Genomic DNA, 17580 nt, shown 5'->3' on the forward strand with positions numbered 1-17580 from the left:
TTTGCCCATTTTGCTTAAGTCGAAATGTGTACACTGTCGAAGATGAATTACATATGCTGTTAATTTGTCCACTTTATAACGACTTGAGAAATGAACATTTCATGCCACAATGGCTAAATACATTTGTGAGTGTTACTCTATTTAATGCTATCATGTCGAGTGATCAGGAAGAACATATACGTTGTTTGGCAAACTTTTTACTAAATGCATTTTCTTTAAGAGATGCAACTATTCAAGTTTAAACAACATTCAATTACGAACATAATGATATGTTACAAACATGTTTAAATATTGCCTATACTTATTTATGCACCAATGTTATCGTTTCATAACCATTATATGTGTCACTGTACATACATGTGCATGTCTATTTATTATTTAAATTATGAATATGTCATCTATATAACAAATGTGATACTGTGTATTTTGGGCTGGAGGCCTTGTAGTACGTAATAAACTATTCGTATTCGTATTCGTAACCTGTTTACTGAAGTTCAGATATCCGATGTAAAACTGGTAATTATGATGTCCTGTGCCTGGTGAACCCATTTCATTGCGATATCATTTAAAAAGGTATAAAATGTACAAAAGAACCCAAACTATTATAGAACAAGTTATTGAAGTTTGGGTTCCCGATAATTAACTTATAATCGGAAGCGTTTGTAATATTGCTTCCTTTAGAGTTTTACGTTTATTACGTATAAACACCTTTCAAATGATACCAACATAGCATGTGGTCGCCAGGAATTCAAAGTTCACTTACCCTTAAACAGATGTTGTTACATTTTCTGTTATCGTTTTAAGGCAGGAACATACATGTTTAAAGCAACAGTTCAAACAATTTTTTAACAATTTCATTAATTGATGTTAAAGGTCTATAATTATGTATTTAAACAAACTATCCTGACTGAGGATTAACGTGCAATAATGGCGTTTTACTAATTTAATAAAGAAAGCTTTAAAGTCTTCTATTTAGAACACACCACACAGGTTAAAACCTGGTCCTTGCTGTATGGAGGACATTTTAACGAGCCACAAACAGTTTGTGCAAAGTAAAACAAAGCACCATCTTGGTCACTTTCAGCACTTCCTTAAGCTTTTTCAGGGTTTCCGTCCATGCAAACGAGCTCCTTGTTCCCAGGATGGCTGGAATGAGTCGACATCAAATAACCAGCGTACTCTTTATGCCACCCGCTATAACAGGCATTCCTCGCTGGGATCATGACAACGCTTTTTCCAACAACGCGGCAGACGACACATGGAACATCCTCGTTATGTAAATCCGTGTGAAACGTGGCAGAATTTGTTTCATACTCAGCACCATAAACCTTGCTAACGGACCTCGCTTTACGTCCACGGTCATCAAAGATTGGGTCCAGCGGCAGACAAATGTAATTACTGCTCGCCCCTTGGTGACTGTGATCTCCCCCGCCAGCAAACCCTTCGTACACCATCTCCGTGGTTCCAGGGCACGACCGCCGACCCCATCTTGTATATAAACCGCTGCTCTTGACGTCAACGGACTTGAATGATCGGATTTCTTTCTGTAGCTTTTCCACTGTGTTTGTTACTTCTGAAATTATGACAAAGTATTATGAACATCATGTAAACATTAATATTCATATAATAAAGCTTTGTGTACTTTTAATCCTACGTAATAACAGTACCTTTGCAAACATTGGAACAAATATATTTATAAAGACAAAAATTATATATGAATCCAGGTGTACAGCTCCTCTCACTTTCAACTGGCCTATCGGATGTTCTATACATTGTTGATGAATCATCATTTCCAAACAGTAATAAGCACATTTAAAAGGCTGTGTACATAATATTACCATGTTTTTTTTTAATTATGCATATCTTCCTTTAGCTCTATGAATACCGATTAATATTTTAAATGGAGTGTTCAACAATAAATTACCTGAAATCGACTGAACCGTTTCTTCCACAGAGACAGTTGTCTTTTTCAATGACTCTTTATAAGCTTCCATACTTATTTCCAATCTGATAACTTTCTCTAGCAGCTTTTCCTCATAATGAAACCTGGAACATTCAGGCTCCCGCGCAATGCAAACGGTTGTCATTAAAATAGTATCCGAAGGTATCTAAGACTTTCCATTTTTTCAAACTGATTTATGGTCGTAGCAGTTTCTCTAACAACCGCGCACACTGAGAAACCAAACCACTCTTTCATGCAGTTACTCATAAACAATATATCAACACAGACCTTAAATCAAATTGAATAATTTTGTTTCCTGGACAACCTTTTCATACGAAAATCGCTTTACAAATAACAAGCCGCATATTTTGTTTGTTCACCACTCATTTTAATACATACTGCTATCCATGTAAATTATATTTGAACAATCTTTAAAAACGGACGTCCTTTATCTTTTGCGCTTTATTTGGTAAAATAAATTATCAAAATTGTTTTTAATATGATTTGAGGGATTATATCTGTCTTGTAATTGTTATAGATAAAGCAGAACGTACGCTGTTACTTTGGCTTTATGTGCTGTATGTTATCATTACTTTATTTATTATATGCTGAAATACGGCATTATACCGCACGTGACTTTGCCTGTATAAACTCCAGAAAAAAAAATCCAAATGGGGAAAAATGCACAGAAGTATGAAACACCGCATTACAATTACCAGATTTTCTGTATTTAATATATATTATATTATAGTATAACATAGTTAAAGTAGAGAAACATCGTATTGTTTGCAAATTGATTTTGGGGGTTATTCATAACAAAAAAAACAATGGATTTTTTTTTGAATCAGTCAATATCCAGTTCAATTTATATAAAAATGCCCAATAGTTCTTTTTCATGTATTCTATATTGCAAATTAATTAACTTTAAGTATAGAAATAGTTATTTGGCTGAATGAAATGTTAAGTATTACAAAACATAAATGACAACAGATGAAAATATTTGCGAATATCTGGTAATTGCCTATACGTGGATAAAAAACTGAACAATTATGGTCACAGAAATGACATGAGCTACATATCGTGCAAAATAACATTTGAAAACATTATCTTTCTGATCAAACAAGAAATGTGGTTTTGGGGTAAAGAATTCTGGAAGCAAAAACAGTATTCTGATTTCCGGAATTTGAACACAAATCTATATATGCATGCCCCAAATATGTAACTTTTATTATATTTCATGTTTCATTACTTATGTGAAAAACTACAGAAACAAGCTCAGTAGCCAAACGTTTAAATGTAAACCCGGTTTAATGGCACAGGGTAAACGCAAACGACATAGAACACATGGAACAACAGCACAAAAATCCACAAACAGCACTGTGTATATATACTATATAAAAAGCACTAGGTATGTTTATCAAGGATGGTTAGGTACCGCCTTGGAACGGTTAGTAAAATGTAAATTTACTGGGGTTTTAAACCAGTTTACTTGCACAAACCTCACTTTTATCCAACCAATCCTGAAGAAAAGAAAAAAAAACGTAAAAGGTAAATCTTATACCTCATACTAAAAGTGAATTTTTAAATTCTTTGTTTTCAAAAAAAGGGACTTGAACATTTTATTTCTTGTTATATTTTTTATAAACAAGAAACTCTGTGTTTAGTTGATTATAGAAGGAATGTAGCATAATGTAGCATAAATATGCTCATGGCATTCTAACAGCTGACTCCTTTGCATGCGGAGCTGGCCTTACACAAACAAATCCAACCCTTTTTCAACTGCTACTGTTTGGTAGCCAGTTTGAGAAGTGCACTGTACAACTTTCATTATAAGAGCATATTATGCTGGTGCTCTTTGAGTTATCACTGGATATAGTAGTTTGTTACTAACTAGTTCTCAAAACCATTCTAGTGGGTTCAAAACAGTATATCCTTCCCAGTCATGAATTTGTAGAAATACCCACAAACTGTAGTACTTAACACGTTGTACTTCATCATCACTTTTGTCTCCAGCAAAGACATTAATTGGCACAACGGCGCCTTCTTTTCTAAACATGAATTCTTTCTAATTCTTACTAAAGATCGTATGTTCTTCAAATTTAAATGATTGAATTTCTTGCATGTACTGTGTTAAAAAATATGTCCTTTCTCTCTCGCGTGGTGGCTGCTATTGCGGTATCCATGTGTTGTTCACTTGTAAAATGCATTACACCACTTAACACTGCATAGCTTCATTTATGTTAGAGGACGTGGGTTGTGACAGAAATCAGACAGTACTTCAAATCTCATTCATACCCCTACCCCACGAACCTCCAACACGTTCAGACTCAGCATTAGCATCTTCTCAATTACTAAGTACTCATGATTTAAAATCATATAGAGGTTTATTATAGCTTAACGGTCTAAATAATATCATACTATATGCTATTTAATTGAGTCACATATTCGTCATATGTTTGCCTATTATTATGTTTTATTACACTATTTCTAGCAGGCTATTGTATTTCTTGTGATGCAAACTACTTTAACATCCAAATTTATGTGTTTATATAATATTTCTGTTTATATTAACGTCTTTGGTTTTGCTGCTGAACGACATGCCGTTCTTAAACATTTATGACGTTGGCGTCACTTCCTTTCTGTGATTGTTTATTTATCAAATGATGAACACGTTTAGATATAACAAAAATAATAATAATAAACGTGTTTATGACTTATGTTATTTGTTTATTTCATTAAAGTATTGGCAAATTCCAGAAATTTCAACTAATGTTTATATTTTTAACATGTTTCCCTAAAAGTGAAATTTCACAGTCAGCAAATTTCCATATATTTGATATCCATGAATTAATTTGTGGATGGGAATGGGAATATGATCATTCTGGCCCAAAAATGACATTTTGAGATATTGTAACCTTTATGATGCCAAGTATTTCAAGAACAAAAATCCAAAGTTTCAAGTCAAAATTCACAAAAACTAAAAAAATATAGTACTTTTCGTAACACGGGTGTAGAAATCGAAATGAACAAAATGTATGGTCTAATGTGTTTATTTAGAATGAAATATCCATGTCAGATAAATATCATGTCAAGGACTATTTACATGTTACATATAAGTTTTAGCATAGAAACAATAATAGTTTGATTACAAAAGTTAACGAAAAGTTCATAAGTGCATTTGGTTGCTATGGTAACTATTGATAATGCCATTTTCACTCATTTTCTAAATGTTTCTCAAAAAATAATGTTTTTCATAAAGTTGTGTTTTAAGTTATTGACATTTTTATGATACCAAGCAATTGCAGAAATAAAATCTGAACTAGTCAGTCAAATATTAAAAAAACAACAATGGATATGGAACATTTCATAACAGAGAGCTTTAACACAATTTGAACGAAATGTTCGCTAAATCTGTTCTTATTTTGAATGAAGTACACAAGTCAAAATATTAAAATATAAAACTATCTTTAATAGTATCACATTCACTACAAAAGGAAAATAACAAGTATACATTGCTAATGTCCATAATGATAAAGAAACTTACAACAAAGGTCAAAGCAAAATTCAGTTGCTATGGTTACTTATGAAAATGCTATTACCAATCATTTTTGAAAGTCCGCATAATTTTTTTATTTATAAGTTATTGACATCTTTATGATACTAAGTATTTACAGAAATTAACTCTAAAGTTTCACGTTAAATTTCACAAAAGTTATAAAACATATGAAACATTATGAAACACAGGGATAAAAAACAATGTGAACAAAACTGTTCTTATTTTAAATATTATATATATGTCAAGATACCTGTTTAAATATATCACTTATCTTTACTAGTGTTACATAAACTTCAACATTAAAATAGCAAGTACACATTACTAATGTCTATAATGACATAGAAATTGGCCACAAAGGTCAAAGCAAAAATCGGTTGCTATGGTTACTAATGAAAATGCTATTTCCAATCATTTTCAAAGTCTGCCACAAATAATGTGTTCTCAATATACAATGCGTTTTAAGTTATTGGCATGTAAATGATACCAAGTATCTTAGGTATAAAAACTAAAGTTTCTAGTCATTTTTGTACAAAGAAATCAAAAGATATGGATCATTCTGTTACACATTGGTAAGCCAGTTTGAAAACAATGTCCACTAAAAATGTTCTTATTTTAAATGCAGTGTCCATGCCGAAATACTAACTTAACTGTCTGTTATAGCTAACACATAAACTAATTCATAGACACAAAGAGTACACATTGCTCATTATATGTACACAATGATATAAAAGAACTACATAAAACAACAGCCTGTTGCTATGGTTACATGTGATAATGCCATTTTTTACTCATTTCTTTCATATTTGCCACAAACATTTGATCTACAATCGACATTTCACCAACAAATGAGTAAACTTCGACTTTACACAGAGTTGGTTTAGGGCATACTGCAGATCTTGATGACTCAGATCTAAAGAATGGACCAAAAGAATATTGAAGGTACAATTGACGTTCAGCATCTAGGCACGTTGCGTGCTTTATTTCAGGCAAATAACAGTCCACATTCTGGACTCATCCTCAAAAGAATAACTTCAATTTCTGAGGAATCTACAAACTCTTTGCATACTAAACTCCTGGTTTATGTTTTGATACATAGAAATGGTGGTATTTGGTAATATTCTTTAGAGTTTTGAAATATGTATCTAGGAATGATTTCCAACTGTGAACTGTGATTGGCTGTTGAGGGTCATAAACCAAGTGTGGGATGTTGTGGCCGGACTTTGAAGAGGTGAAAACAGTGTGGGCAATTTCTTGAAGATTCTCGGCATTACAACATCGCCACTGGACCTTCCAGTTGCCGAAGTGACAGTCAGGAGCAAATTTGGTGTGCCCAGCCAACATAGTGTTTAGTGTTACACTCTCATGCAGTCCTGAAAATTGTTGGAAGATCTGTTAAGTGTAAATAAAACTTATCTTTATTCACAAAAATATAACGAAGCAAATGATTTTAACTAGGGTATAATAAAGTTTTCAAGACAAATAAATCTTACAATAATGGAGTGTTAACATATGTTTATTTAGTTAACATATTCCTCATATCAAATTACTGCCAACTACACTTTAACTTCATCCAGTTCTGCATCCTTTAAAATTAAAGCACCAATCGCAGATATCAATGATGTGATTGATTTCAAAAGACAGTGCATTTGTCCTAAAAAATCAGACAAACAATTATTAACAGATAAGAAAACTTACCTGTCATTACAGGTCACATGGCATACCAAAGCACAGCATTGTTCTTGTTTTGGCCGACAGCATTATCGAAATAAACCTGGAAAATGTAATACATTTTTTTCTTTTTTAAGCTATATGCAGTACATGAAGAAAGCAATGTTATATTGATGGACACATTTCATAAGCCATGGTTGAATCCAAATATCCAATCGTTATCAATCATCGAATGTGAAAAAAAAATCTGAGTAAGAATGTGTTTCATGGTGTAAAATATGTTAAGTTTCATCATCTTTTATATTCACTATTGATTCTCATAATCTCTTCTCAGCAATAAGGATAAAGTTTGCATAAGCTGTTAAAACCTTTAATCCATTAAAATTCTATAGATAATTTAAATGGGTGAAGCATTAAATACCTCAGCATGTTTTTCACCGACACCATAGTGCTGAAAGTAGTGGTGGGCCAGGCTCACGACACTGTCACTTCCTTTCCCCGGCAATTCGGCCTCGTCCACCAGATAAAATGTCTACTTTCCTGTACAAATAAATGTTAACTATTGTTAAAGGGACTATACACCAGATTGGCACCAAAAACAGTTTTTTTCTGTAACAAATCTCAGGACAATTATTTAATAAAATGTTTTACTCTTTGATATCATAATTGTAAAAAAAATACCATAATGTAAATGTTCGATCCGGATTCACCAAAATTGCAGTCCAATGTTGTATCTACTGTGCTACGAAGGCTTACTCTAAACCTTTGGAATATCTAAGCTATATACCTAACTTGGTAATATCAGGTGATAACATCGACAAGCCAATCACGCATACAAATGAATTCTACTAGGTATACATACCTAGTAATCTTTTTTAATGGTACAATACGAAAAAACTGCAAATATATAATTGTAAACTATGTGGTACTTCAGTTACATGTAGTTAGTTTCAATGCATTGTACTCATTGATACCAAGTTTATGTCAGTTTTCGACAATTTTCTTCTTTTTTTCCCGCTATTTCATCATATGGTGTATAGCCCCTTTAATTGATTTCACAATTGTACTGAAATAGTCAGCAAGAAGATAATGTAGACAACCCAAAATGACACTAACAGATAGCTGTATTACTTTTACAGATCTTTATTTCTAATTAAAATTCATTTTTAAAATCCAAGCTAAGATCAAGAGTGTTTAACTTGTTTACGTTGAATCTTTTAAAAGGATTTCTAAGTATGGCCAAGGTAAAAGTTTTTGAACAGGAATACAAAGCTGACAACATAAAAAATCTAACCTAAAAAATTAATTCTGACTTGGATTTTAGACAATTTTTACAGGTACATCATTATTGTATAAGATCTGTCTTATTCTGTTACTCCATGTTTAATTCAGAGTGACATCTTACCATAAAAACATAGCTGAACCTAAGGCACACATGCGAAACACATGACATTTCTGTGGGGTGGTGAAATATATCGGCCCAACTTGTTGGCATGATGTGGATAGTGGACTTGCTGGGCAAAATCACATGAGTAGTGGTAGTGCACATCTTGGCTACATGGGTCAGCACCTTCAAAGACAATAATGATAGCAAATAAAAAATCAAATAGTATTTTACTTTATGAAAACAGGTGATCCGAACCGTTATTCAGTAACATTCAAATGATAGTAGTATGCACACTGCAGTTTGTTTACATTTTGAATCTCCTTGACATCTTCAGTTCTCAGAGTACCATCATAATTATTTTACAAAGTAATAAATCATCGTTGAAATTAGTCTCAGAAACATCATGTCCACTATCAGACTCTTGTTCATTTCACAATCAAAATCATCATTATTTATCAAACATAAAATTGACCTTTCATCTGAATCTTTTATATTTTGACTTTGAGAAGACTGCACAAATTCATTTATAATAAAGATTGTCAAGTTAAAGTTGTTCATTTGCAAAATCTGGATCATCATTTTGAATATATTCTTTTTCATAAGGTACCGTCGAGGCCTGTGACAACGTTTAACATTTAACCTTGGCGGTCATTATCGGTTGCTAACAATAGCGTCAACCGCGCATGTGCAAAGCCAATTATTGCGCAATCGGTGTTTTCGCTAAAACCTGACCCGGTATATTTTATACGCGTCAATGGGAAGAAAAGAAAGGTTAACCAAATGAAATATTAGCATAAATGGGTGGGATTAAGTCCAAATATGGCGTATATGACCTATATATTATATAAATGCTGATTTTTAGTAGGGAGAATAAGGTTTGAAAACTAAACAAATCGCGATTTTGTTGAAAACGGCCATGTACGCGGATCTTTCTGTGGTTTAAATGAAGTTTGATCATTATTCTAAATAAAATGGGTAACATTTACACCGTATTTAACCGTAATATATGTGAATTTAGGTTATTTTCAATATTGGTGCGCGACCGCGAGGGGAGTTAAGAATGGATAAAATTACCTCCCCTGCCAATCGAGCACTTGCTAATGTGGACGTTTCCGGAACGATTGCAAACAAAAATTAATGCGTATTACTTCGTAATTGCAACAGCGATTTGTATCTGGTAGATGACAATATTGCCGTTTGGTGCAGGTTGGTTATATTGAGTTATTGCATGTATGCATTTATTGAATCTTATTTGTTTGTCTGATAAATTGATGCATTTTTGTGATATCCATTTCGTACTGTACTCAAAATCGTTCGTACTTTTCATACATTTTTTTTGCAATCGATGTTAAATATATAATCTAAAAAAAGCAAAACTAATTTTAGGCAAGGCTTTCTTCTCATTTATCATGCACAAATATTGGTTCCAGTGTCAAACCTGAAAATAATATGTATAACTGAGTTAACAAATGGTTTTGTTTAAAAAAATAAGTGCATTTGTATTCAATTCATTTTCAGAAGAAACTCACTGACTCCGTGACAGAGTGTGTCCGCCTCGGGCTGGTTCAACTTTGATTTGAGTTTTATTATGAGTGACCGAGACCTATTCACAACTGATATCAGTGGTTCCCAGCTTTGGAGAATGGTATAATGTTAAATATGACAATGATGATGCTATTTGTGCATATAACTTATGTCAGGATTACAAACAAGGTGATTTGCAGCTTGTGGTAGAATAATTGTGCTATTTATAAAAGATCAGCTTAAGCAGTATTTAAAGTTCAATGAAGATTACTTGAGCTTTTCAGATATTGACATAGAAACTGGTGTTGGCATAATCCATATTATTTACATGTAAGACACATTTAACAGTGCACATGTTCCAGTTGAAATCCTCTGTGTCTGAGGGAGAGTGTTAACTTTCCATTAACATTTATTATTTTCAGGTGCCAGTTTAACACTCTCATCTCATCCCTCATCAATCATGTTTCATTGTTAAGTTAATACTATTAAAAGGCACTCATGTTTCATTGTTAAGTTAATACTATTAAAAGGCACTCATGTTTCATTGTTAAGTTAATACTAAAAGCATTCATGTTTCATTGTTAAGTTAATACTAAAAGCATGTAGCATGTTGTTAAGTTTAGATGCTTTATAATGTTAACAAATGTTGCTTGCCTAGAACAGTAGATTAGTTTCCGAGTTTTAGTTAAGAAAAGTTAATTATTTTTTAATAAAACATAAGGCAGTTTTTTACATACTAAATGACAAATATCACATTCCATTCTTTGGTTCTAAAGCTAATAATGCTTGCTATTTCGGTTTGGGGTAACTTCATAGCTTCTAACCTGACATTATATCATTCTTGCAGTGCATTATCATTTCATAATTGAGAAACTAACCTGTTTAATATGTATTTTTATAAAACTAATGTAAAATATAATGTGATGAATATTTTTTCCCATATAAATGTCTTATATGTATGTTTTGCCTATTTTCAGGTATTTCTGTCTTGGCGCGGCGCACTTCGATTCATCTTAGCAGCATACTAAGAAGTTGCCTGGTCCAATACAAGATACGGGATAGGTCAGTTTAATATGTATTTATATAAAAGTAATGTAAAATATAATGTGATAAACATTTTTCCCCATATTAATGTCTTATATGTATGTTTTGCCTATTTTCAGGTATTTCTGTCTTGGCGCGGCGCACTTCGATTCATCTTAGCAGCATACTAAGAAGTTGCTTGGTCCAATACAAGATACAGGATAGGTCAGTAATGGTTATAGAAGCAGTCAGGAGTGAATTGTGCACTGGAAAAACATTCTAGAGTGGAATAAAAAACTTGGGTCAGCTTTTTGTGAAAAGTGAAAAAAGTGACTTTCCGTATGTTGATTTTTTGCATAATCTGGAGTTGTTAAATTCTATGTGCTTTGACATAACATATTAAAAGTATACATTTTTGTTATAAGTATGGTTATATCTATCTGAAACAGTAAGGTTTAAGCTGGATTTGATTTTTTTTAAAAATCACTGATTGTTGCTACTAACAACAAAACAATTCGCAGAATTCACTTCCGGGTTTTGACAATTACTTTGATTGCCATGTGAAAGTACTGTCAAATTACTTATCAAGCTTGTAGATTGTGTTATACTGATTAAAAATAATCATTAATGATTAAAAAACATTTTATTTGTACTTACCACTTGCAATTCCACAATTTAAACCAAGAAACGTTGAAGTTTAACACCGGATGTTCCTCGTGATAAACTGGGAAACGGTGTCTCGGTTACTACGTTGTTTGTCAGAATGTTAACGAATATCGGTTATAAACAACCATTTCATGATCAAGCATATTCTGATCAATGTTCTTTCGTTTCAAAAAAATAAAATAATACTGTTTTTATTTCAAAAACGCCTCACATCATCGACCAGAAATGTTTGCACCTTACCGTCATACAAACGTAGTTACCAAAGTCCAAAAGCCGAACAGCTGACCAACTCTTTCGGTAAATTAAACACACGTTAAAAGGTTATGATCAACTAAACGTCAATAAATAGTGTTGCAGAGGGTTTATTGCTGAAATTGACGTGTTTTTTTATGTTGACAACAAATAACTAAGTTTTAAGCTCGAAAATACCATGAAAAATCAAGGGGAAAAGAGTGCGCGATTTGATTCTCGCTTTTTCTCGTTATTCACGTTAGCGCCACAATGATCAAAATTGCGTTCCCATCCACATTTATAGAATACAGCTATTCTGATATTTCAATGAAAAACTTAATTATGACATTAGGCAAAAATCCAGGCAACTCTAACTTTCATTGGTTGTTTAAACACCTTCAACAAATTATCACGAGTTTTAACGGTTCGTTTTCCATATAAAAAGTGAAGACCACGCTAGGATGTAGACAAATTTTGAGGCGGGGGTTAGGTAAAAGTTATCAGTAAATATGGTTTTAAATCTTAGGAAAGTTCGTAACACAAATACCAGCAGTTTAAAACGATATTTGTTTGATAATTTAACATCGAATTTATGTGTGGTTAATTTAGCGTGTAATTTGTTTTGTAAAAAAGCAAATGTTCGAACATTCTTCAGCTTCAAAGTTAAAAAAAAACGTTTAACCATTTTTTCTTATAAACGGGCCGTTGTTTATTTCAAAATATATTTTTATTCAAACTTATTCAAACTTTTATCAATATCAAATTATTAGTTGTAGCAAACATTTTCTGATTCAATGGTGATGTGTTTAGTTTTGAAAAAGAGGAAGTAGCTATGATGGATTTAAAAGTAATGCTTAAGTTGATATTTTCACTCCTTAGTTTGCATTAAAATTACTTAAGGATTGAATTGCGGGGTTGATGTCATTATCGGGGTATTAACGCAATTGGGCTGGTCAAAGTGTGCGGAGTCCGAAGGACTCCACGCGTACTTTGACCAGCCAAATTGCGTTTATATCCCAGATTATGACATCAACCCCGAAATTCATTACTTATATTTACACCAATTGTTCATTATTTCATTCAAAGGTTGTTAAAAAACTACTTCTATTCATTTAAGAAAGCCTTTCAGTAATCCTTTCTTACCCATTCTGTAAATAGACCGACCCGACTATAACCGAAAACATTTTTTCAAATGACGTCACAATAACGCGGGAAAAGAACAACAACTTGAAATCAGTTTTAAACGTAAAATTTAAGCACTTATGGCAACAATACATTTAAGCTATAATAAATTAACACTTTCTTAAAAGTTGATTATATTATATGGGACCTGCTGACAATATACAAACAATATCAAGATCAGCAACTTTTATGTATATTGTTATGCGATGAATTGTGATCCGAACATATCCGAAGATGTTGCGTTCATCGATTGATAAACGCAATTGGCGAAAAGCAGTTCATTTAAGGAATGGAGGTTGAGGAGTAAATATACACGGTTTACTGCAATTTTGAACGGTTAACGGTCCAAAAACATGAGCGAGTCACATTAATCCCAGTCTTCTTCACCATTCGTTTCATAGTGAAGCTGAGTTTGTTGACACCGACAGGATTTCTTTTGAAATATCGTTTCTGATGTTTGTCAGCGCGTAAGAATACATTTTTCTGTGATGCAGTTCCCTAATTTGCATAGATATTATAGAAGTTGTATATGAACAATATTGCATGAGGTTAAATCACTCCTGCGCCGTAAGTTATGTTATATGTACAAACATTCTAAATGATACCAAAATAATATGTGGTGACCAGGCATTCAAAGTTCTCTTGCATTTATACCTTATGTATATACCGATATTTTTTTTACATTCTGAGTTATCTATATAAAGCTGTCATATACATGTACATAGTAACGGAATTAACAAGCTTTTAACCGAAACATTGATTGATTTTAAATGTCAATGAGTCTGTATTTTAATAAACTATCCTCGCTGAAGTTTAAATGCGCAATATTATATTAATGGCACTATGTTCTATTTAGAACAAACCACACAGGTTAAAGCCTTGTCCTCGCTATAAGGAGGACATTTTAACGAGCCACAAAAAGCTTGTGCAAAGTAAAACAGGGCACCATTTTGATCACCACCATCACTTCCTTCCGCCTTTTCAGGATTTTCGTCCATGCAAACGAGTTCCTTGTTTCCTTCATGGCCGTAATACGACGACATTAAATATCCAAAATACTCAGTTTGCCATCCGTTGTTACAGGCGTTCCTCGCTGGGATCATGACAACGCCTTTTCCAACAACGCGGCAGACGGCACACGGAACGTCTTCGTTATGTAAATTCTTGTGAAACGTTGCAGTATCAGTTTGATACTCAGCACCGTAAACCTTGCTAACGGCACCAGCTTTTCGTCCATCGCTGTTTAAAATTGGGTCCTGTGGCAGACAAATATAATTACTACTCGCTCCTTTCTGATTGTAATGTCCGCCGCCAGCAAACCATTCGTACACCAGCTCCGTGGTTCCAGGACACGACCGCCGTCCCCATCTCGTGTATACGCCGCTGCTCTTTACGTCAACGGACTTCAATGTTTGGATTTCTTTCTGCAGCTCTTGCACTGTGTTTGTTAGTCCTGAAGTTAAAACAAATATCTACTTCATATGTTTATATAGGCTTGAAGGTAGACTAAAGTCCGCATACGGTTCGCATTCGTTTTCCTTTACGGCTCTGAGACATTGTAAACATTGGCATTTTTTACTCATAGACTTTTCGTTAAGAATGCACATTATAGTTTAATAGATTGATTATTTGATGTTTGATATCATCAGTTAAAACGGATTAGTATTGATTTACAACGTTTGTTTGGAACAATAAGCTGTTAAAAGTTAAACCTGATCATCAATAAATGAAGAAGTGGTGATGTGATTCCGACGGGAGCAGCCATTTTGTATATTCTAAACGAATATGACCCATACAACACAAAAACAAGACAGTACCTAGTATGTACTTTCTCTGTGAGTCACAATGCTGTACTTAATGAAGGATCGAATGATTTAGTGAATGGACTTTTAAATAAAGGAACTTTATTTGGGCCAGTTGCAAACTTTACATAGACTGAGGTAATATGTCTTATGTTTGTATCTCGTTAAAACGTTTAATATGTTTAATCCAAATGTCTTACCGATCTCGTCAAAACAACTTACTATCTCGTGAGAACTGTACTTAAAGGCTTTAATGATTGTACTTTGTGGTCAGTATTATGTGGTCGGATGAATTACGGAAAGCACCCCCTCCCTCTCTGCCATCCACCCACATACACGATATACAGTACTCTCATAGAGTTAGACCCACTTTCAATTCATTACGCTGATCTTCGCTTTCACGGGAAACACAACGAACTTGTAGATTCTGCATTCCGGGGAGTTTGGAATTTAGGCCCTCCGAGAGTGATCAGTTGACCGAAGAATTACAAAAGCGCGTTCATTGGAACCTCTGCGAAATTCCCCAGACACTTGATACGCCTCGAAGCTTAAATTGCTATTGTTCGAAAAAAAAATCAATCAATTTTGATCCCTGCAGGAAATTGCTGTTATTGTTCTTCAGATCTACTTCCGGGAAAATATTTGATTACCACAAGAAATGCAGTCTCATTCGCAAATTCATATAAGAACTTGACTGATGCTCTTGTTGACAATGTTTGATTATATCGTGACTGAATAATGGTATGTTTTTATATATAAACATTTATAAATACATTACTTCCGAAAAAGTCTTTGTTCCTTTAAAAGATTTTCGGAAAATCATTATTGAAATTGTCTGGAGTCAAAAATGCGTTCAAAGTTCTCAGCGCAGGGTTTAAGAACTTCTTGTCTACATTTCTGTGGAAAATTTCCAAAAACGTATATATAATTTATTTACCTATAAGTGTCTGCATATTTTCTTCCACAGAGCCAGTTGTCTTCTTTGATAATTCCTCAAACGCTTCCATCCTGATTTCCGATCTGATCACTTTTTCTAACAGCTTTTCTTCGTAATGGAACCTCGAACATCCAGGCTCCTGCGTAAAGCAAACAGCTGCAAGTGACATTGCCAACAAAATATCAAATATTCCCCCCATTTCTTCTATGGTATGATTATCTTTAGGGCGATGTTAGGATAAATAAAAGCAAAAACTATTGTCATAATATTCAACGTTGCTAAAGTAGTCAGTTCAATCCGTGTGAATGAATTAATTTTATTATGATTAAGCATTTGATAAATGATCTTGATGCATTGTGTTTATTTGGTGAATAGTCCAGCTTATTTAAGGTGACATTAGAGTAACAAATGTACCTGTGATAAATTTATTTCCGTTCAATGTAAATGTAAACAGTTTTAATTTGAATAATAATAATTTCAATAGTTTGGTTTGTCAACCGTTAAGCATATGACTTTAAGATTGCGTTGAAACCTTAAACAATAAACTAATATATTGGTTTAAATTTAAAAGAGAGAAAACTAGAAACACCAAACTAATACTGGCTGGTGTAAATTCACCAGTCCTTTTCAATCCAATAGCTGTTATTGAATCTTGTTCAACAAATGAACTCCAAATATTTCAGAGCGCAAATATGACGTGTATATGTTATGTTTGCGAAATAGTAACCTAAAACATTCCGTTAATCTTTTAAATGTCAATGTATTTATTTCGTACAGCTGTTTAACAAACCGAAAGCAAGATTTGATTAAGGCCCCGAATTCTCGCAGTATCTGAAGCATAAAAGGTATAAGTATCAAATTTGACCTGGCCAAAGTTCAAGCGTATATTTTTTTATTTTAAAAACCAATTCATTGTACATCAAACTTGTTGTGTTCTTTTTAAAATATCTTTTTAAAACCTCAAAACTCTAAAAAGGAAAACAATAAGACGATTTGTAGCAACACAAAAATGAAATCTTTGTGATCCATACTCAAATTGTTACAACATGCTTAAGAAATTTTAAAATGTTTCCATGTTTACATATATTATTTAAGTAAGTTTTGTTCTTCACACTGTTGTAATGTTCGAACTATCTTCTTTATTTCCTCCATTACTGGAGATGTGCTATTTATGTTAAAAATCACTTTGAATTAGCATTTTTTTTATCAAAGTGTAGTTTTGTTCATTTGTTACAACTTAGTATTTCTCTTACATATAACCTTATACACACTTAACATACTTTTAGATCAAATGAAGTAACAATAGCATTTTAGCTCAGTAAAAAAAAAAAAAATAGTTATAAAGCTATACTCTAGCACCTTAAAAGATGAAATGTTTTTACATGGAGTTGTTTGTTTCAAACCATCAAGATAGGTGTTGCGGTTTGAAATCTTAAGATGAATTATAACAAAAAAATCGGATGATAATTCAGGTAAGTGCAGATTGCACCTGCAAAATGTAAATTACTATCATCATACATACAAAATCCCAGCATAACAAAATGATATATTGACTGTTTAACTACTTTAGATCCAACTTCACTAGAAATAGGGCCTTTTATTGAAAAACAAATAACTGTTTGTTTCTTTTCGTTTGATCATATGAATAAAAGTATCCATTGC

At 33.0% G+C, this 17580-nt stretch overlaps 2 protein-coding genes and 2 long non-coding RNA genes across 4 annotated transcripts; 1 reads left to right on the forward strand and 3 right to left on the reverse strand.

Moving 5' to 3' along the window:
* Positions 1-1091: 1091 nt before the first annotated feature.
* LOC128204520 (short-chain collagen C4-like) lies at positions 1092-1994 on the reverse strand. The gene is made up of 2 exons (XM_052905934.1): positions 1925-1994; positions 1092-1573 (listed from the first exon to the last, which is right to left on the reverse strand). Exons 1-2 carry the CDS (start codon positions 1992-1994, stop codon positions 1092-1094), a joined length of 552 nt encoding a protein of 183 aa, XP_052761894.1.
* A 4508-nt stretch (positions 1995-6502) lies between these two features.
* LOC128206267 (uncharacterized) lies at positions 6503-8618 on the reverse strand. Its single transcript, XR_008256427.1, has 4 exons — positions 8572-8618; positions 7588-7706; positions 7194-7269; positions 6503-6868 (listed from the first exon to the last, which is right to left on the reverse strand). It is a non-coding gene; the product is annotated as an uncharacterized LOC128206267 (long non-coding RNA).
* Positions 8619-9501: 883 nt separating this feature from the next.
* On the forward strand, positions 9502-11407 carry LOC128206923 (uncharacterized). The gene is made up of 4 exons (XR_008256615.1): positions 9502-9759; positions 10072-10198; positions 11055-11139; positions 11241-11407. It is a non-coding gene; the product is annotated as an uncharacterized LOC128206923 (long non-coding RNA).
* A 2620-nt stretch (positions 11408-14027) lies between these two features.
* Positions 14028-16038, reverse strand: LOC128205502 (uncharacterized). Its single transcript, XM_052907196.1, has 2 exons — positions 15919-16038; positions 14028-14632 (listed from the first exon to the last, which is right to left on the reverse strand). Exons 1-2 carry the CDS (start codon positions 15986-15988, stop codon positions 14028-14030), a joined length of 675 nt encoding a protein of 224 aa, XP_052763156.1. The 5' UTR covers positions 15989-16038.
* Positions 16039-17580: the final 1542 nt, after the last annotated feature.

Source organism: Mya arenaria, chromosome 10, assembly GCF_026914265.1.
Source record: "Mya arenaria isolate MELC-2E11 chromosome 10, ASM2691426v1".
Lineage (NCBI taxonomy): Eukaryota > Metazoa > Mollusca > Bivalvia > Myida > Myidae > Mya > Mya arenaria.